The sequence below is a fragment of the Choristoneura fumiferana genome, chromosome 13 (assembly GCF_025370935.1).
Source record: "Choristoneura fumiferana chromosome 13, NRCan_CFum_1, whole genome shotgun sequence".
In the NCBI taxonomy this organism is placed as follows: domain Eukaryota; kingdom Metazoa; phylum Arthropoda; class Insecta; order Lepidoptera; family Tortricidae; genus Choristoneura; species Choristoneura fumiferana.
Window position 1 is genome coordinate 8,138,236 of NC_133484.1, and position 21,053 is coordinate 8,159,288.

General features: G+C 34.0%; 5 protein-coding genes across 7 annotated transcripts in view; 2 read left to right on the plus strand and 3 right to left on the minus strand.

Annotated features, from left to right (window-relative positions):
* Men-b (NADP-dependent malic enzyme b, mitochondrial) overlaps window positions 1–5,408 on the minus strand; it is a 32,908-nt gene extending 27,500 nt beyond the window's left edge. The window contains exon 1 of one of the 2 annotated variants that reach the window (XM_074096157.1): window positions 5,237–5,408. In XM_074096157.1, coding sequence (XP_073952258.1) covers window positions 5,237–5,265 — 29 coding nt within the window. In that variant the 5' untranslated portion in view covers window positions 5,266–5,408. The remainder of the gene's footprint in view (window positions 1–5,236) is intronic. The other variant, XM_074096158.1, reaches the window with a different exon arrangement.
* Window positions 5,409–5,910: 502 nt separating this feature from the next.
* On the plus strand, window positions 5,911–16,588 carry LOC141433988 (solute carrier family 25 protein Shawn-like). 2 transcript variants are annotated; one of them, XM_074096171.1, is made up of 10 exons: window positions 5,911–6,159; window positions 6,234–6,391; window positions 7,336–7,498; window positions 9,566–9,688; window positions 10,007–10,105; window positions 10,741–10,847; window positions 11,178–11,259; window positions 12,426–12,633; window positions 14,259–14,323; window positions 16,283–16,588. In XM_074096171.1, the coding sequence occupies exons 1-9, from the start codon at window positions 6,069–6,071 to the stop codon at window positions 14,290–14,292; spliced, it is 1,065 nt and encodes a 354-aa protein (XP_073952272.1). In that variant the 5' UTR covers window positions 5,911–6,068; the 3' UTR covers window positions 14,293–14,323; window positions 16,283–16,588. The 2 variants fall into 2 exon arrangements, with proteins under 2 accessions (XP_073952272.1, XP_073952271.1); XM_074096170.1 differs by lacking the exon at window positions 14,259–14,323 and having other exon boundaries at window positions 5,914–6,159; window positions 16,283–16,586.
* Window positions 16,589–16,748: 160 nt separating this feature from the next.
* On the minus strand, window positions 16,749–17,214 carry LOC141433993 (U6 snRNA-associated Sm-like protein LSm8). Its single transcript, XM_074096180.1, has one exon. The coding sequence runs from the start codon at window positions 17,074–17,076 to the stop codon at window positions 16,786–16,788; it is 291 nt and encodes a 96-aa protein (XP_073952281.1). The 5' UTR covers window positions 17,077–17,214; the 3' UTR covers window positions 16,749–16,785.
* A 209-nt stretch (window positions 17,215–17,423) lies between these two features.
* Window positions 17,424–18,402, plus strand: LOC141433994 (putative peptidyl-tRNA hydrolase PTRHD1). The gene is given in 3 exon segments (XM_074096181.1): window positions 17,424–17,858; window positions 18,140–18,170; window positions 18,173–18,402. Coding segments are annotated over 3 exon segments (372 nt in total). The 5' UTR covers window positions 17,424–17,669; the 3' UTR covers window positions 18,325–18,402.
* A 151-nt stretch (window positions 18,403–18,553) lies between these two features.
* LOC141433987 (uncharacterized) lies at window positions 18,554–20,892 on the minus strand. The gene has a single exon (XM_074096169.1). The coding sequence runs from the start codon at window positions 20,711–20,713 to the stop codon at window positions 18,911–18,913; it is 1,803 nt and encodes a 600-aa protein (XP_073952270.1). The 5' UTR covers window positions 20,714–20,892; the 3' UTR covers window positions 18,554–18,910.
* Between the last annotated feature and the right edge of the window lie 161 nt (window positions 20,893–21,053).

Sequence of the window (21,053 nt, forward strand, 5' to 3'; positions counted from 1 at the left end):
AGGAGTGGGACAATTCACAATAGTCGTCTACTTCACCTACATACTATGGGTTTCAATCCCTCCTGCTGGGTCGTTTTTTTGGAGTCGGTTTTTTTTTTTTTTTTTAATTTTTTTGATAATCTTCACTCGTTTTCAACTTCAATGCCACAATTGTATTTATATTTTCACAAGCTGCTTTATGCTCATTAGGATATTATCTTTCCAATAAAAATCATAATGTTACTGTTTTCTACTTGGGGGAGTCGGGAAAACTTTCTAATCCAAGCACCAAAAGTAGGTTTTATATGGGAGGCATTTTTATGTCCATAAGGCAAATTCACCAAAGCTAAAACACTTCTAAACTACCTCAATCTGAAGTCAATTCGAAAAATATTAGCTGTCGTGAAAAGACAATGTTATAAGCTATAAAGTGGATTGTCCAATTTAAAAAATATATATGTATAAACTTAACATAAAAACCTAGAAAAGACCGTCAGAAGACGCTGTACAAAATAATTTAGGCACAGTCTAATATATAAAGATAAAACTCACAGACGCCCTAACTTTTTATTAAGTACGATTATATTTTTATTATGTAGTTTCATAACCACTTATTAATTTTAAAAAATGCCCGGCACGCCCGGATTTTATCGTGGACAGTCTTTAGTACGGCGTCGGTTTCTGCATTGAAATTAATCCTGTTCTTTGAAACGTAGACATTGCATACCTGAAAATAGACTTCAAAATATTCCACACTCTGAGACCGTTGACTCACATTTTTTTCAATTCAGGACGGTTTTCATGAGACGTACGAAGCGGGTTAACTCTTCAAACTCATGCATGCCAAAATATGCATGCAGCCAATTCTTTTTGTTGGCGAATTGTTTACGTATTCGGTAGCACGTTGCCAAGTGTAATGTAATGACTAACGACAATATTCTACGCTACAATCAATTAGAAAATACGTTTTTATTTTCTAACGTTAACGTACCTATGCCTATCTCGACAGTTAACGTCGGTCGTCGACTAAGTAAACAGTCACGCCCTAAAAAGCCCAGATGAACCGTGAAAATCGTGACGTAAGTTTGGGTTTCATTGTGATAATAATGTAATGACGCTGTACTTCTACATAATGTAGTATAGTATGAAGTGAAAAATTAGCCACTAATGACTATTTCACACAGTAGGTAAGTGTTTTGATGTCGCTCGCGTTACGCAATTAGCTTTAAAACTGCACTTATACATGTAGGTATAAGTACATTGATTGTTTACGTGGTTATGCCATAGGCACGCGTACTATGGGAGCATAATACAATGTTGCCCAGAAATTTGGCAAGTTGCTTACTTAGAATATAGGGCAAGTCGATAAAGATACAACCGCATCTAACACATAACTACTACCATATAATTATAATACATTTAAAACGAGCAATCTTGTTTAGTTATTTATTTCGGGGATCTGAAAAACGGCTCATAAGATTTCGATGAAATTTGCTACGAGGGAGTTTTCGGGGGCGAACAATCGATCTAGCTTGGCCTTATCTCTGGGAAAACGCGTGTTTCATGTGTTTTTCTTTCGTGTGCAATAAAATCAGATCGGTAGATAATTTTTCTCTAAATACCTATCATCGTGTGCGGTGGATGGCCCGGTTGTATAAAAGCGTTGGATTTGCAAATTTGTACCCACCTACCTATCTTGGGTTTGAATCCCGGTCACACGTAACAAAGCATTTCTGTTTCTCTTTATACTATTATTTATCTTCATCCTATCCGAATTAAGTGGTATATGAAAAAAAGAGACCAATGCTTTACTAGCGTAAAATATTAATTTTTCACTAACATCACTTCGAAAAGAATGGTCGCATGCCAAAGCCAACTGTAAAGCGACAAAGGTGACAGCGTTATCAAACCGCCTATGATATCGTAAGTTCGTAAGCACGCCAAAGATAGATTCCTTATCATCATAGATTATATTCACGGTAAATATTTTTGTTTTTGTTTACTAAACAATGCATACAGTTTAAAAATGTTGGCTATTTTACTCCTGTGGGAGACATGTATACAATACATATTTTAAGGCACAGCACGCCACGGTGCCAAGCCAACACATTTAAATTGGACAGTCTATTAATAGATGGTTAGTACTAGCAGGTATTCGCTAGTATTAAAACGCCATTCATGCTAATGAAATACCTACAAAGTTTTGCATGAAAAACCTTCCACGTTGCACTATTCAAAAATTTCCAAGAAATAGTAAATAGTAGGTATGAAATCATCTTTATCGTCGTATTTTACACCAAAATTGTTTAAACTCCCAACGACTTGTAAAATTCTTGTGTTATTAAAATTGATCACTATAACTGGGAAATGCTAGCGGAAGGACACGCTGATTGGCGCGAACTTCTATTGTAGTGTCGCAAGTTGCGATGAAGCATTCTTGTCAGCAAGACAAGTGTCTTGAACTAACTTGCTGACATGACACAGAAACGATATCAAGGTGGTTCTCCACCAACATCCACAACCTTCTCCAGTCAGGCCTGAGACTAAGAACGAACGTGTCGCTCTCGCATCGGTCTAGTCAGCTACGAAAAACGTTATACACAGGCAATGCGCCAAAATAGGTACGACCGTAACAGACGCGTAGGCCTGTATGGACTCTTGTTCCAATTTCAGTTTTTATTTTATATAGGAAGTTTATTAACTTTATTTTATTTTTCTACTCGGAAAAAAAAACATTTTGCCAATTATAATACTTATCTTGCTTTTGTATCTGAAGAAGTTCTGATAAGAATTAACTTTGACCATTAGACCCGGATTTTTGTGGCAATGACGTCACAATAGGGTAGTTTGGGGAGTAAATGGAACGGTGTTAATTAGAACGGCTGTGTAAATAATGATGATAATGGGATGGGATGAGAATGGTCCCAAAGACCATCAAACCGTCCAAAAACATCTAAGTATGTTAAAAAAAAAAACACCAACAACAAGCAAGCAGACACAAAAACCAAAATGGGTTATAACTTAAACCTAACAAAATTTTTGATTTGTTGTAATTACTTGTGATAATATTTTTTATATAGGTATTAAATTTTAATTTAAAGACAAAAAAGAAATTAAATCATTTATTTGTGACAACAGGGGAAGATGGGTAAAAATAAAAATAAAAACAAATTACAATAAACATCCCATGGTCCCAAATCAACAAACTGCCGGTCTTCCTTTGGGACCATCTTCACACGCATCATCATCTTCATTTACACAGCCATATTAATTAACGCCATGCCATTTACTCCCAACTACCCTATTGTGACGTCATTGCGTACAGATATCGGGGGGAGGGGGGTCTATTGATCATGCAACTTGAAACTTGATGAGTTGATAATGGGAGACGGCAATAATAAATTTGAAGATATTTTTGGAAGTATCTAAATTTTTAATTCATTGCCTGCTGTAGATACTGAGTAGAGCTTTGCCCCTGTGGAAAAATATAAAATAGGCTAGTTCTGTGCCATCCACAAGGTAATTTCGAAAAAGAAAACCTTTTCTTTAATCTCTATGATACTGAAGCTATAGGTAGTTGTATGTCGGCCTAATTTTAAGTCCCTAGCTCCAGTGGTTTAGGCTGTGCATTGTCTGTCAGTTAATCAGTCACAGTACTTTTTTATAAGTATAAATATATACAGAGTATTGGTCTACAGCAATAAACAGAATAATTATAGTAAAAATTATAGTATTGTATTTCAATTTTATTAATGTAAGTCAAGAGAACACTATGATGACAATCATATTGATTTAACTGTAATAATAAGATACTGGTAGGCAGCTACTTGATTGATATATCACTCACTTATTTTGATAAGATCACTATCTTGAGTGTGGAATTCACATGCAAAAGTTATTTACTAATGGGTATATTTTATATCTGTTTATATCAATTAATATTCTTTCCTCAATTATTGATATATAAAAGACCACTAAAAATTCAGGATACATTCACATAAAGTCAAATATCTTAGTTTTTAAATTAACCCTAGGGTTGTAGGGTCTATATTAATTTGACATCCATTGTTTAATATTTTGATGTTAAGTAACACTTTCTTAATGATAATATTAAATATTTAAAGGTGTTTTCAAACAACAACTAAACAATATATGTATTTAAGGTTAAAACCCTACAAAGGGTTTGTTTGTTTGTTTGTTTATACTCTTTTTGTGCAAAAAGGAAAAACAAAAAGGTTACATAAAAAAAAGTAGTGTTAAGTACAATGGCGGACTTATCCCTGCAGGGATCTCAAGGGTTTTATTAAAGGTAGTTTTTTATTTAACTGTACCAGTTGTTGAAATCAACTTCAACTAAAAATTTGTTTATTGCTAACTGCATGAATTTAGATTTTTTTTGGGTAAAAACATAAGATCTTTCTCATGTTTTAATCCAGTGTTATAAATGATGTGACACAAAATTTCATCCAAATCTGTCCAGCTACTTTTCGCTTGAAAAATTAATAAGCATATAGAAATATACAGTATGTGGCTGTGACTTTCATATTTATAGTATTAGTAAGATAGTCTACTTAATTTCAAATTTGATAGCTTTCTTACCTACAGAAAAAAAGTAGATTAGGTACAGTTAAAGCAAGGCAATTAAATATTTTTTTTATATTAATTCTATAGATATAATTAATGACTCACTAGCTACTCAAGTTATATTCATACATTCACCTATTATAATGATTTTAAGTTTTCTACAGGAAAAAAAAACAAACTTAGAATAATTGATAGTACATCTGGACTGAAACCCTGTAGTTGGTCGTATAGTTTTTACTGCCAATAATGAACTGCTCATATCAAATCCATAAAAACATAAAGAGGAAAATTATATCTAGTAAAAGACAAATAGCTAATTTAAATAGGCCATGAAAACGATACTAAGCTATTCAGGCCGCCGTGCAACACAACGGGAGAGGGACCTTGAAACCGATCACGGTTACAGGTAGATCAAACAAACTACAGGCATAATTTTAATTCACTATTTAAGAAAATAGGAAATAAAATTATCACGTGAAAGCACTAAAAAACAGCATTCTCTCTAACTACACTACTTACAAAAATCTAAACACCCAAATGTAGATACAAAATTCAAAAACTAGAAGAAATATTTGGCAATCAACTCATTTCATTTCAGCGTAAAAATTTTATACATAAATTCAATAAAAACAGCTGTCATGTTATGTAAACTCTGAAATAAAATAATACTCACAATAAAGATCTTGGAAGTGTTGAAAACATTTTAAAATATTTTTTTCATGTACAATTTCGAAAGCCAAGTAGAAATGACGCTTTCGCGTTCTTCAATCACTTTTATTTATCTGAATAATTGAAACGCCCTCCATGCGTTTAATGGCAGTGATGACTGATGTGATGACATGATATGACCTTCTAAATATTGTCTATGGATCTTTCAGATCGTAGACTTTATAGAGCAACATAGGAACTGGTGAAAAATAATTTTCAATATTTGTAACTGCTACTTCTGGGGAATTATATTATACTAATAGTAATAATATTAGCAATAACAAATTAGTATTTATAAAATTAAAGTAATAAACTGTAAATCATGAGCTAAGTATATGATAATTTAAATATTCTGTCAGAAATACAATCTCGGTCAAGTTTTTTTTAGTTTGTGTAATGCTTTTTTTACCATCATTTTACAAGGTTGGATTTATTTTTGCACAAGTAATCAATATCATCATAAGTTCAAATAGCAACCGAGAGGACATTATGTTAAGATTGTTCATTATATGAAAATTGATGGACAAATAATAGGACGTTGCGTAAACAATCGGTCGTGTCGTGTTGCTCTGCTTAAAATGCATAAACATTTATGAAATGTTGCGGCTATGGACGTACTACTTAAAATAAATACGCATGTATTACATCCATGGTTGCGGCATTGACCAATTTTTTTTTGACAGCTGTCATGTGAGAATCTTGCTCACTGACTGACAGTGACAGACGTACAGGTATTTGGAAAAGCATACAATTTAAAAGTATTTTAACTTTATTATTTTTTGAAGCAAATTGAAACCATGATTAGGGAAGATGATCCCCGATTTCGGATAACACCGTTCCAACAAATGGCATCGGCGTGTACCGGTGCACTCATAACCTCATTATTCAGTAAGTTTTCTGTTTAACTGTGACCTTCGGTGTTAAGTACTTTGTTTTACATTCTACATTTATTTTACTTTCAGTGACACCATTGGATGTAGTTAAAATACGATTGCAGGCTCAACAGAAAGCTTTGTTGTCAAATAAATGCTATTTGTACTGCAATGGGTTAATGGAACATATATGTCCCTGTGGTGAAACAGGCTTAGTACCGCGACGAGTACATTTTCAGGGAACTATGGTAAGAAGAATGTTTGAAATATTCAAAAAATTAAATAAAAAGTACAATATATTTAAGTTCAAAGTAAAGTGCAGGGGGCCTCTTCTAATCTCTGATAACTAGGTGTAATACATAGTCAAAAGGCCTTGTAAGCTTAACACGTTATTCCATTGTAAATAATTATATTTTTCCTCAATGCAATCACAAACAATTATTTCTAACATGAGCCATTAGAAAATTGAGTAAAAATTGCTAAAGTGAATTTTGTTTCATTCATATAACTTGCTTTTGTTTATTTCAATGTTTCATAACTTCATTTGCTATATTCAAATAAACACAATTAATTCATAAATTAATATTTTGTACTATATTATTAATAACTATTATCATTCTAACATCTATTAGACAGGCAGCCACATAGCATATTGCCATCTACTTTTGCTCTGATTGTGAAAAATGTAATTAATAGCACACAAAAAACTTAATGACAACTAAATATATTGCCAAAATATTTTCACCACATTGGAACAACTATGATCAAGAGTAGAATATAATAAAGTAAATTTAGCAATTATATCTAAGTTGTAATTATGTTCTGAGAGAGCTAGCACTGAACTATGAATGAAAATTGTAGAAGTTTATAGCATTATGTTGTAAAGCGTGCCAAATAAAATCAAGACCCCCATGGGTGGAATCTCAGTTAGCACCCAGTTATTGCTTAGTATGCTATAAGCTGTGTACTATTATGGCATATCTTTGCTTGTCTTATTACTACATCTGTCTTCTGTAATATGCAATATAAACTGACTAAGGGTCAGTTCACATTGAGATGCGATGTGATACTGCATGAAAATATGTCAACGAATACTTATTTGACTTACAAGTATTCTCTTAATAAAACATGTAGTTTGTTGCATTTTGGTATGAACTGACCCTAAATCATTCAAAGTTCATTAATGTTCTAGGATGCATTTTATAAAATTACCAAACTTGAAGGTGTGTCTGCTCTATGGTCCGGTCTAAGCCCCACTCTGGTTCTTGCTCTTCCGTGCACTGTGATATATTTTGTGACATATGAACAACTCCGATTTAGAACAAAAACATTCTACAATAAGATGACAGCTACAAGTAAGTAAATGTGTAGTAGTACAATAAGTACTGATGAGAATTCCACTAAAAAAATCTTTACCATCATACCTATAGGATTTAAGTAAAAAAATGCCATAAAGACATTAATGTGTAAAGTGGCCCTTACACTTCCATGGGCATCAGCTGATAAATAATAATGGAATCCAATTAGTGGCTTTTGGGTATAGAATCCTAAAAAAGATTATGAGGTTTTTAAATTACTATAGAAATTAAATTTTAATTTAGTAGGTATTAAGTTGGGTAGTTATTTTATAGTTAAGTTTTATTTATGGTTATGTTTTCTTAATAATAATATGTGTTTTCTCTTTAATAAATAAATTATCTCTTTAGATATATAAGAATGTATAAATAGTATCATGCCATGCCTAGGTCGAAGAAAAACAGGTGTGAACTTATGTACAGTATGACCAAGACCCGAGAACAAACATTCATATTATTCATACAAATATCATATCTAGATACAGTAATACCGGTAATACTAAGAATATTTAAAGATTTTACAGGTCTTCTGTTTCTTACATTTAGAATGACAAAGGTCTGGATCCTTTTGATTGATGTTAAAAATATTTACCTAAAAAAATTATGCAATAACTATCACTTTTTGTTCAAAATAATATCACTGCATGATGCAATGCCTTTCAAAAAGTTTTTGCTGTATCATCTCTACTTTTTGGCAATTATATGTATATTGATATCATGAAGAACAAAATTAACATGACACATTTAGGTACAGTTGAAGAACTTGAATCGCATACTGGGGTAGAACCTTTTCACTGCAAATGTCATGATGAAAATCCATCCATTTATTTATTTATTTTTATTCGACTGGATGGCAAAGAAATTATTGTGAACCTACCTCACAGTATTAATGTTATAGTAAAATATGGATACCTGGATGAAAACCTGCATTGGGTTTAAAAAAAGCGGTTTAATTCATCTATGTAATGCTTGTTTGTTATGTCATTGTTTGTTGTGTTGCAGACGCGGATGTGAATGCGGATTCTTGGAGTCTCACATCCGTGGATGCGTATTTTAGGGTTTTTAGGGCTTAGAGAATGGGGTGAAAAATAATATATTAATTTTGAAAAAAGTCTATAGGTACATTGCTGTGTTGGTGGTGATATTGTAAATTTACTTTTTATAGTAAGTAATTTCATTTTAAATAATTTATCAACTCTTGAAATTCTATTTAACAAACAATGCTCACTACTCACCTGAAATTTATTTATTTACAAGAAACAAAAGATACACATATCAAACGCATCGCATCTTCTATTGACACTGAACGAAATCTTCGGCACGCCCTTAGTCGCCGGCCCCGCTCTATTTAATTATTGACACTACATCCGCATCGGTATCATTTTTGCGGATTATTGCGAATGCAGATGTCTAATTGATACGGAAGTTCCGCGATTGAGGATATGGATACGGTTGCCCGCAACCCCTGGAAAGGATGTCCAATGCAGTGGATTCATTTTTACAACAGAACATTATTGTATATTAGTTAGTACCAGATATAATATGTAAATTTACCGTCAATTGTATTAAAAAAATGTTTCTTATTAAGGGCTTGGGCTGGCTGAACCAATTGTTGATGAGTCAGTCAGTCAGGACTTTTCGTTTTATGTATATGATAATACGGTCATAAAACATCAAGTAGCTACATAATATTATTGTTTATTTATATCATAAATAAACAATAAAAAGGTAATAATAAGTCAGGAAGCGTAACTCAGAACAAATTTCACACAAAAAGTGGCCATACTTTAAACCAAAACGACTTATGATTCAATTACGAATCATTTTCGAGGTTGAAAATAGACGTGCTTGTTGATTGGTTAAAATTCAGGAAGAAAGCAGGGATTGGTTAGCTCGCGTGATGAAAGATGTCGGATGTCATGACTGACATCAAATGACGCGCAGAACACGCTTTTAAGCCCCGCCTGCTAGGACACGGAAGGCCATTTTTATAACGCAGTTACAATTCCTGACTTACTTATTATTTATTCGTAGGTAATAAGTAGTAAATAAACTTGTATGTTTCAGCGGATCAACCCATGTGGATACCTTTAATATCAGGTGCCTCAGCCAGAACAATAGCAGTGACCATCGTCAGCCCATTAGAACTTATTAGGACCAAAATGCAGTCTAAAAAACTGACATATTCAGGTATAAGAATTGTTTTTTTTACTATTATTTTCATTACCTTTATACCTTTCTATATAAGTACCTACTTTACTTTTTTTTATAAAAAGTTTTTTAATTACGCCGGACGAGATTCCAAACTGCGCGATTTGAACGATTTTCGAACCATTTAAGATTATCATACTTAAGTATTTAACTTTCTTTTATCCTGAAAAAAAAAACCTGTACTTATTGCAAATAATAAATAAAACAAAATAATGATTCGACATTTTAAACAGTACCTAAGTGCTGTACCTAAGTAAGGAATGTATTTTAATAAGTATAGGAATGTTTCTTTTACAGAAATCAACACCGCATTGAAACAAGTCATAAAATATGAAGGCTATGGAGGATTATTCAGAGGACTGGGATCAACACTTCTACGAGATGTTCCGTTTTCTGGTATTATATCTGTATTTTTTAATATTTTTAATTGAGATGGCGGAAAAGTACGCTCTCGATAGGGCGCTCTCCGCCTCTGTGGAGCCGCAGCTAAACAACAGTGCTAAACGATCACACAGCCATGAGCTCGGTTGGTTGCCGTATGCCGACCTTTAAGGGAAAAATCCGAACAATTTACTGTTTTCTGAGGGTCTTAACTGAAATCATAGTAGGGAACATGGCTCACGACATTGATATTACAATTTCACTGTATGCGGCAGGAAACGTAGGTATACTGGGTAATTTGGGAGACGGAAACCGCACCTACCCTACACCCTCTGTAATTAATAATTGCAGTGACCAATTACATACCTATACTTCGATTTTTTTTTAGCATTAGAAGGAAGGCAAGCGATCTTGACGTGTCTTTTTATTGACAAACACTTGAAAAATAAGTCACAGCAAATACGTAACATTTAACAAGGACATATGTTCATTTACATGCTTTTAGTATCATAAGTAATAGTTACTGTTTTAAAAAAAAAAACGTTTTTCAATAAAAAGACTCGTCAAGATTGTTTACCCTTTTTCTAATGCTAAAAAAACGAAGTGTAATGCTTTTTCTTTACAATATTGGTAATCATTTTAAATTTCAGCAACATATTGGACAACGTTTGAGACAGCAAAGAAACATATTACCTATCCAGAGACAGAGAAAAATACATTCTTTTTCAATTTTTTTTGTGGATCTCTTGCAGGCAGTGTAAGTAAATTTTACTCATGTCTTTAAACATCTTCTTGGCAAATTTGTTCGAATCAAACTTTATTTATTTTATTTTTATTATTATGGTATCGCCAGTTTTTTAAAGTAAAAATAGCATTTTTTTATTTATCCTACAATTGGGTACTTTCTTGCGTAAAAACAAAGTTATTATAATAATAACTGCAAAAAAATTACAAAGATGAAGCGCGTCAAATATCGTGAGTGGGGGGCCGACGTTCGTGACGTCACGCCCTGCTAAAAGTCTCACACGGCATATTATGATGCCCACACGGAGTTGACAACAAGTCTAATAAAACGTTATCTTTACAGATAGCCGCTTTTATCACGCTACCTTTCGATGTTATTAAAACACACCAACAAATAGAGCTAGGAGAAAAGGAAATTTATGGAGGTTTGTAATTTCAAGTATATCTCTAAGTCTAAAGTCTTTATAGGAGAGGATCGATACTTATCTTTAGTCGTCGTAGTTATGCCGCATTCACATTTTATCTGTCGTGTCGTGACGCAACAGAACGGTATCGGTTTCATACATTTTATATGGTTGCGTTCACATTTATCTGATGCAGTGTGTTGTGTGGCTGTGTGTGTCGCATCACAAGCTAGAGAGAGAGAGAGAGAGAGAGAGAGAGCATCCCAACACAACACGACAGATAAATTTGAATGCGGCTTCAAGTTCAAACCCGGGCTCGAAACTACTTGTGCGAAATTACATTTGAATTTTATCACGAGCTTTACGGTGAAGAAAAATAACGTAAGGAGACCTGCACATGCAATGGTGTGTGTAAAGTTCCCAACCTACACGGCTCGCGTAACAAGAACGGTCCAAGCCATCGTATTCTTAGTTGCCTGTGCCGAGCAGTGGGATGCTTGTAGGCGCCGTGATGATTATATCTACATAACCTAACCAACAAAAAGTTGGAAAACCCCCGACTTTGTCACTACAAAATTCAATATCTCAAAAACGGCTGAACTGATTTTGATAAAACATGTCTAAGAACCATCGCTAGAAACCCTGCTTTCAAATAAAAAAAACGCATTCAAATCGGTTCACCCGTTAAAGAGCTACTGTGCCACAGACAGACACACATAGCGGTCAAACTTATAACACCTCTCCTTTTGCGTCGGGGGTTAAAAAGTATCTGACACGTCCTACTGGCCCTAGAAATAGAGTCGTATCGTATCATATATATTTATACACGCTTTGTAAGCGTAAGGCTGCGGCTCCACTGAAGCGGAGACGAGCGGAGTGGAAAGGAGACGTGTAGGGATCGACCAATCATATTAGTTGAATCCACATCTCGACTCCGCCTCAGTGGAGCCGCAGCCTAACACAACAAAGCAGCACCAGTATGTTACAGTTACAATACTGATGCTGGTGACGTACTCTCCATACACTCTCTAACATGTATGTTTCACGATGTTGAGCCATGTACATGTTTAAATACCGACCGTCGACCGTCTTTCCTGATCCAAAAGCATGTTTTTGAAAAAATCATTTAAGTAACTTCTTTGGAACTAATTATAATGATAATTCTAACAGTTTAATTTCATTTTCAGATAGTAAACTTAAGCAGAAAGCTTCGAATATGCAAGACATTGCGAGAAATATATACAAAAATCATGGGATAAAAGGAATGTTCACAGGCCTTCTACCACGTATATTCAAAGTAGCACCCGCCTGTGCAATAATGATAGCAACCTTCGAATACGGAAAGCAATTCTTCCAGACATACAATACACAAAAATATAAGGAAAAAATGCAAAGGTAACATTAATAACTCATCATTGTTTTTGTGTAAAGTCTTTTCATATCAATCTATTATAGCAATCAGATCGTTTAGGTATTATTTCATACTGTGACTCAGTGGCGTAGCTAGGGGGGATGGGGGGGGGCTGCACCCGACCGTGAACATGTGAACGTGAATAGTGCCACCTATAATAGTACATTGTGTCTTAAGGGCGGTAAATAAGGAATTACGAACGAGAGTCTATTAGAAGCCCGAAATCGAAGACTGAGGGCTTTAATGAGTCGATGTTCGTAATTCTAGTACCGCCCGTGCGACATACAATGTTTTTCATCACATTTGCAAGTAAAATTTTATATTTGTAAAAGAAAAAATATAATTCTTCCAAATATTGGCGATACCTTAGGCTGCGCTCTTGGCAGCGTCGCCCTCAACCTCCCTCGGCATGCGCCGCAACGTGCGTGTGCATGTGGTCCATGTAGTCCTGCAGGAGCGCGCGCAGCGCGATCAGTACGGGCACCGACTTATTTACCGACCTTGGGCTTCATGACAAGACAATGTGTACGCGCAATGACTCATTTACCGACCACGGGTTTCATGACAAGCACATTAAGGTCGAGGGTTTTATTTGGGGGGTTGCAACTAAGGTAGCCTGCATGTTACGACACTGTTTACGAGCAAGTGTGATGAAAAAACTCCTAAAACTGTCGCTGATTACATAACCGCATATAGTACGTATATATCCATACTAAATTATAAATGCGAAAGTGTGTCTGTTTGTATGTTTGTCCGTCTTTCACGTCGAAACGGAGCAACGGACGGACGTCATTTTTGGCATAGAGATAGTTTAAATGGGCCAGAGTGACATAGGCTACTTTTTATCCCGAAAAATGTACAGTTCCCGAGGGAACAGCGCGCGATAACCGAATTCCACGCGGACGAGGCCGCGGGCAAAAGCTAGTAATAATATATGTAACAATAATAGTACCTACTTAATAGGTGCCTACTTGCGTAATAAGTTTTTTTCATTCGAGTTTTGGAGTGACACCTACAATATCCGGCCCGGGTGCCACCCATGCTAGCCACGCCACTGCTGCGACTCCCTTTGTGTTTTTTTACGCCGTTGTAAAAAAGTGCGGGTAGCTTTACACACGAGCCGGCAAAAGTAGCAAAATACAGTTTCGCGACCCTTTCAAAATACGGCTTTAATGGTGATTTTCCACCGGCGAGGCGAGACGAGAATTGAAATTTGTATGCATTCCCGCGCGCCCGCCGCGAGCCGCCGCGGGCGCTGCCATACAAATTTAATTTCTCGTCTCGCCTCGCTGGTGGAAAACCACCTTAAAACTCCAGTATGGAAAAAGCCCTTTGTCTTTTCAAGTCATTTCTGTTTTTTTTTGTTCGCTATATTTGAGCTTTGGATCAAAAAGAAAAAGCAGATACCTACCTACTTACATCTATCTGTCTAATACCTTTAAACGGGCAATTTTTGTATATATCTATATATATTTCGGGGACCTCGGAAGCGGCTCCAACGATTTAGATGAAATTTGGTGTGTGGGGGTTTTTGGGGATGACAAATCAATCTAGTGGTCTGATCTCTGGAAAAACGCTTAATTTTTATTTAATTCAGTTTTTATTGCAGCAAAGGGATAAATGTCACGATAATTAAAGACTGAATGGGTTTAACTTTTCTGTTCTCTTTACAAGGTACCAGCATAGCTTTAGTACCCATTTTTACTTGTATTTATGTAGGTAAATACTGCATTACTTTGTTAATGAATCCATAAGATTATAGCATCAATATTAGCTTTGTATTGATATTATTTGCTTCTACGGTATACCACAGTTGGGGTGTCACTATTTAACGGCTCAGATAATACCGACAGTGGCGGACTAACAGGGGGGCGGAAGGGGCGGCCCGCCCCGGGCCTCCGGTCTTGGGGGGCCACCAAATGCCTCCGCGTTCCCCTGATCAAAACCTAAACAAGACTAAGAATGTCCCTAGTACCTACATTTAACTATTTTTTTTTAAACTGGGGGACCTCTTTCAGCTTTGCCGCCCCGGGCCTCTGACGGGCTTAGTCCGCCACTGAATATCAACCCTGTTTTTCGTGTATGTACACGCCCGAAACTGACATGAGCTTCTATTGGCGTGCACATGAAAAACTGGGTCGGTATTATCCGGGACAGTAAATAGTGTCACCCCCACAGTTGCTTTTTGTAGTGTATTTAGTGTAATGTTAAAATAAAATGAACTATCGTCTATGGGTTATAGTATAGCATAGCGGATGGCAGTAAGGTAGCTGAAAAAAACCTAACCGAAGAAGTAGATAATTCAAATTAACTATTGATTTTAATATAATGTGAGTGTATTCCTATGTTTTACGGTTTCATCTGTATGTGTTTAGAACTTTAGAAACAACAAGACTAATAGTATAAAGTATTAATTAAATTACTATTCTACAGTAATTAATAATATATCTGTATTATTAAACAGTATATTTAATTAATGCGTACCTATAATTTTTCATTGCAAACATTCAATTATTTTTTAGTTTTGCGGGTGTTTTGCGGTCAGGCTAATTTCTGTTAAGAATGTGTTGTTACTTAATAAATTACGGACATCGGACAAACCAAAACAATGCACTACGAGTACTATTACCATTACATTAAATTACTAAGTGTTATGTTTGTGAGTTAAATATTTATTTATTTATTTTCCAATAAAAAATTACAGCATTACAGTAAAACCAATGCACTGTAAAATTCAAATTAATTGAAATATACAGTGGCATGCAGAAAAAGCGAAATTTTATACACCTACTAGTTACGCCAAGGTGTTTAACATGTACACAACATTATTTCCACACAATAGTGACACAGCACATATCACATAGATATTACAGCCAATCAAGTTTTTTTCTCGATTCATTTATAGTCAAATTACAAATTAGGTACTACACATTATAATTATATTCTCGCCAAACTGCTACGTTTGATGGTGAGACGCGCTCAGTTTATGCAATTTTAACCTATCAAACTTATTCATATAAAAAAAACTAGGTAGTTACTTAACAGAATTGTAATGGTATATGAGTAGAAGGTATTTAGGTATACATTCAAGGCAAATCTAGAAGATATTCTTTTAGTCTGATCTTTAACATAGATTTGCTTGGTTTAGGACCTAGTAATTTAAAGCAATAAAATTCTTCCAAATGCCAAAAGTGTTATTTTCACATAATAGTGTCATGTCATAACTGGATGACAATTTGTGAGATCTAGGGTTGAGCCATTCTTGTACATAACAAGAAAGTAGATATTGTGATGCAAGTCTAACTTAGTAATTGTTTTTATGCTTTTGATGGAGAATTTGTGTCTTTTGATTCTTACATTTAATTAAAGTAAACAATATCAATGAAGTATTTTATACAATTGTTATTTAAATGAATTTACATAATGTAACACAAATATCACAAAAAATTAAATTGTTAAAATTTCAAAACACTTCTGAATTAAGTGCTCTTTTTGTGTTAAGTATAAAGATAGGTAGCAACCAATGTGTTCTATAAGAAATCAGATAAACCACAAAAATATCTGTATTTGTGCTGTTAAACTTATAATAACCAAATTTTCTTTGAAGAAAAACAATATTCATTTCTTTTTCAGACATCAAGAAGTTGTTTTGATGGCCAAATATGCATAGAAACAAGTTCATAATCCACGAATCAATAAAAGGGATGGATGATGTACTAATTACAATGATATCTTTCTTAGGACAAAGCTAAATGTTACTTTTAGAGGTTGTTAGATATAGATTTAGCTACCTACTTTAGTACATAGGTTTTGACATGAACTGCTGTGACTATTTGGTAAATTTTACAATTTATTTTTAAATGTTCCATTATGCTTATAATATTGTACATAGTTATGTATATAAATGCTGGATCTGTAGTTTGTAAATATGTAGTGCAATAAAATTTTATGTTAAAATGTTGTTTGATTTCCCATGTCTAAACTATTTTTTAAATAACAATTTTTCTAATCAATACATTATAGATAGCCAGCATTTATTAGGTTAATGAATCCATTAATATCCAACAGATGAAGTATTATCATTAAAAACAAACAAGCATTGTAAATTATAACATGTTTATTCATAAGTACAATGGTTAATGCGCTATTACACCTAGTGGTTCAGCTTTTATGTTACTCAGGTCCAATCTGCTGTCGATAGATTCATCTATTTGACCGACGATAGCAACGTTGTCGCCTCGAATTATATGTAGTCCGAGCACCACCTGTGCTACTCCAGTCGAAGAGGAAAATACTCTCTCGTGAGATTCGTCTAGTATTATGTTTATTGTTTGATCAAAACCTTTCAATGTGCCGATGAAATTACGTCCGTCAGATGTGATAACAGACACTGTTTGGTTAACGTAATTTTCGAGGCCTGATGCCATTTCTAATTTCAATGGGTGTAACGACGAAATATAAGTAATCGAGTCACTATTTGTTGTACAAAAATATTGAAGCGTTACCAGCGTCGCTGTATTTTTAAAAACGAGGGTCAGTCAAGAGTGAAATGTCAAAGACGTCACTGTCAGTCATATCTTTACGTAACCAAAGACAAAAACGAGGACGTTTGTGTAAAGCTTCACTTGCACGCTCCGTCACCACGAATATCATACCACTACCATATAGATAATAGTATAAGTACGATTACTAAAGATTTGGTTTTATAGGCTAAATTCTTTTGCTTTTTTTTTAAATTAAAAACCCTGCTCATACCGCTTTTGATATCATGTCAACTGTCTGGTCTGTCTGTCACTCTGTCAGAGTCAGCACAAAAAGAGTTGAGGGAGTTAGGTTAGGTTGGATGTGTTTATTTACATTATTAATTTATATTTTATTACAAACAATTAAAGATTAGAGAAATATAATACTTTTATAGTACCTATAGAAAAAAATATGTTAGTATCAGCTAGTGGTTACTAACACTAAGTAGGTAAATAAAATTTAAGAATATTGATACGCGCTTTTAAAGAAATTCGCCATGTCTAATACGATTGTCCAATATGTTTTACTGCGAAGCGATTTGTTAAAAGAATTGGGCTGGTCAGTGGGTGCTTTGGTGGCACAAGCATGTCACGCATCAACAGCTGTTCTACATCTATATAAAGATGACGAGCAAACGATACAGTATTTGAGCGATTTGGATAACATGCACAAGGTGGTTTTAGAGGTTAGTGAATTCCTTGACGTTTTTTTTAAGTTTATTTAGTTTAGCACCTCATAAAATGTTAGTGTGTACCTTGTTGATACTTTGTTTATATGCCGAATAAACATTTTTTTTCTTTCTTTCGTTCTTTCACCTAAGACTGACTGAAGATTGGTCACAAGCGGCAGGAACTGACTGAATTTGGAAAGCTAAGAGAGAGAAAAAAAGAATATAAAATTAAATCGATTACAGATGATGAAATTCTAAAACTGTTTCTTATATTTTTAATTTGTTTGTACATCCAGGTCCCAAATGAAGAATCACTGAAGAAGGTAGCCGAAAATTAAAGGAAAATTCTATATCGCACAAACTTTGGATAGAGCAACCAGAAAATGTACCTACATGTCTAGCCTTAAAACCATACCCAAAAGACCAAGTAAAAAAGTTTGTCGGAAAATTCAAATTATACAAAACAACATTGGAAAGCTGAGAAAGGAAATTTATTCAAGATATTTTTATTTCTAAGAGTTCATTAGGAAGTGAGTAATAAAACTGCTTGTTACTATAATTATATGATAATACTGAAAAAAAAATAGACCTAATTAAACCTGATCTTTTTTACTATTTAACATCTATATTTATTGAGTATATTGAGCATAAAACGATACAGTTAAGGACAAAAGTCACCATCACTGTGAAACACAAATGCCTATGCCATTTCATCTCAAAATATCCTACAAAAATTCCGCATGCATATATGAAGACTTGCATTAGTAATATGTAGGGTGAGAATAAGCAAATTTTTCACCTTTTGCCTAAACTGATTGTGGTTACATAAATGTAAATAATAGTTCATACATAACTAGACTACAATATTAAACAGTAGGAATTACATGAAGTTACTAATTTTCTTATAAGTATTTGTTATTTTTGCTATAAAAATAGTACAGGTTGCGATTGTGTTTCATGAAAAGTAAACAAATGAACTCAACACTTTTCGCTCACTTATCCTTCTGGGTAAGCTGATAGTTTTCAATGAAAATTCACTTTATCAAAAATAACAAAACAGAAGCATTTTACAAATCGCGATTATGGGAGTGGATTCTATGTTGTTGGCGATATGTTAGTACTTCACACAGAAAAAAAACAATTGCCAAAATGTATCCTGTTAACAGTAAAAAATAAAGTCCTGCAATATCCCCACAGGTTAGTATCTCTGTTGGTTCACTTTGAAATTTAGAATATTTTAGTTTGTTCTTATGTATAAGCATTTTCATAGTCCTGAGAGGCAAACCAGATGCAATAAGTTGCCGTTCTAGAAATTGTGTCCTTTTTAAATTGGGATTGCCCTTTTTTAAGTAAGTCGTCATGAGTAAATGTTGATAGGGCTCCTGTATGACAAATAGTTTAGCTTCACCATTTTTCCGACGATATTTAGGTTCGTAGTATTCAACAGTCAGCCGTGTCAATAAAGCATATTTTTTGCCCCCTTTTGCCACTAAACTTAAGCATTCTAAATGGTTTTCACATATTTCAGTATCTGCATTAACCAAGCCACTCATATCTAACTCATGGGTATCATGTTCATAAGTCTTCAAATGTTTGTAAAGAAAAAACTTATATTTCTTTTGTAAAAGCTCATCTAGTGAATTTACTTGTTTATAAAGCACTGGTTTAGTGAATATGCTTGCCAAAAAACTTTGATAAAATACTTCCATGTAAGATGTGAATAAAATCCATAGTAAAATTAAAAAACTAGCGGTTCTTTTGCTAGCTATAGACATTAAATATTTTGATACATCAAATGACGTTACATTTAAAATCTGTAGGTATTTACTGTCATATTTTTTTAACGCAAATGCTAGCAATAAAATAGAAGTAGAAGTCACTAATATCAGTGCCCATATTACAGGTTTTATTAAAGTTGTCATCACTTTCCATTTTTCGACTTTTACTGCTTTTGGTACCGTCAAAACAAGATCGTGATGAATATGGGGGCTAGTAAAATCGAAAACAGACAGTCTGTTATTACTCAAAATTGTTGCCCCTAGTACTCCTTGTATTAAATTATCGTGTATATCTTTTAATGTATTAGTTGTCGTAAAATTACGTGAAACATACCCGATAATATTTTTCTCCGTATCATACTCATAGGTGGCATTAGGAATTTTTTTAAGTATTACTTTGACATATTCTTCTTCAAAACCAACTGGCGCATCGCTGTAACTGACCGGTGGAAAAATGTACGGTTTGATTACGTTAATTCTTAGTCTCAGCCTGCAGCCTGAGTACGGAATTTTATTCCACTCCTTTAAAGATTGCCGTATAATATGAATAGCAGAATTAGAATCGTATAGCCTTTTACACGGATATTTTAAAATGGCTCGCGGAGTGAATTCACAGTGACTAGCGATATTAAAATTGTACAAATATAAATGCCCCATACTCAAAATTACAGTTTTAAAAGCATACGAACGATGTAGTTTTTTAAATAACTTTTCGTAATTCGGAGTTTTCTTCATTATAATTAAAAATGTAGAATTGGGATTCCAGTATCGATCTTTTGTCAGATTGCCGAGCCCTCCATCACAATCTTCTGTGTTTTTGCACATTATAGCATATGCCTCATTAGGCATGTTCATTTTCGGTCCAAAAGAATGTCTTTGTATAACCTGATATTTCATTAAGTTGTGCAAGTTTTTAGCTAGTTGCAAATCATCGTCAAAGTTAACGAGTGTTAAACTTTTGCATTCGATTTGTTTGATGATTGTTTCTGCACATTTAACGTTCTCTTGGTTATATTCTTCTGCTGCCAGCATAGCTGAAGCTATTGATGCATTCATACAGGAAGCGATAGAAAATATTATAATGACATTCATTTTTCTTTGTACTTACCTAGTTACATAGTTAACACAAATTATTTCTATTGTTGATGTTTTTTTTTAGACTTAGAACAGTCTTTCGTCTGCAGGAAAGTAAAATTACTAAAAAAGGTTATTTATTATTATTCCAGTGACTGGTCACGCAATGCACGACAATAATATCGGAGTGTTAAATTTAAAAGCAAACTATAATCGTCTAAAAACATAATGACGATGCACTAGTACTTCACATAAAAATGTTATCACTGATAGAATGCATCCAATTAAAAATAAATAATATAGTCCTGCTATGTCCTTGCTGGTTAATGAATTTGTCTTAACGCTTTGTAATTTATAA

What these genes read in the sequence shown, in the direction of transcription:
- LOC141433988 (XM_074096170.1), top strand. Translation starts at nt 6,069, where the DNA reads ATGATTAGGGAAGATGATCCCCGATTTCGGATAACACCGTTCCAACAA. An exon ending in ACGAGATGTTCCGTTTTCTG is followed by an intron (nt 10,106 to 10,740) that starts GTATTATATCTG and finishes TTTAAATTTCAG; the next exon opens with CAACATATTGGACAACGTTT. An exon ending in AGAAAAGGAAATTTATGGAG is followed by an intron (nt 11,260 to 12,425) that starts GTTTGTAATTTC and finishes TTTCATTTTCAG; the next exon opens with ATAGTAAACTTAAGCAGAAA.
- LOC141433993 (XM_074096180.1), bottom strand. Translation starts at nt 17,076, where the DNA reads ATGGCATCAGGCCTCGAAAATTACGTTAACCAAACAGTGTCTGTTATC.
- LOC141433987 (XM_074096169.1), bottom strand. Translation starts at nt 20,713, where the DNA reads ATGAATGTCATTATAATATTTTCTATCGCTTCCTGTATGAATGCATCA.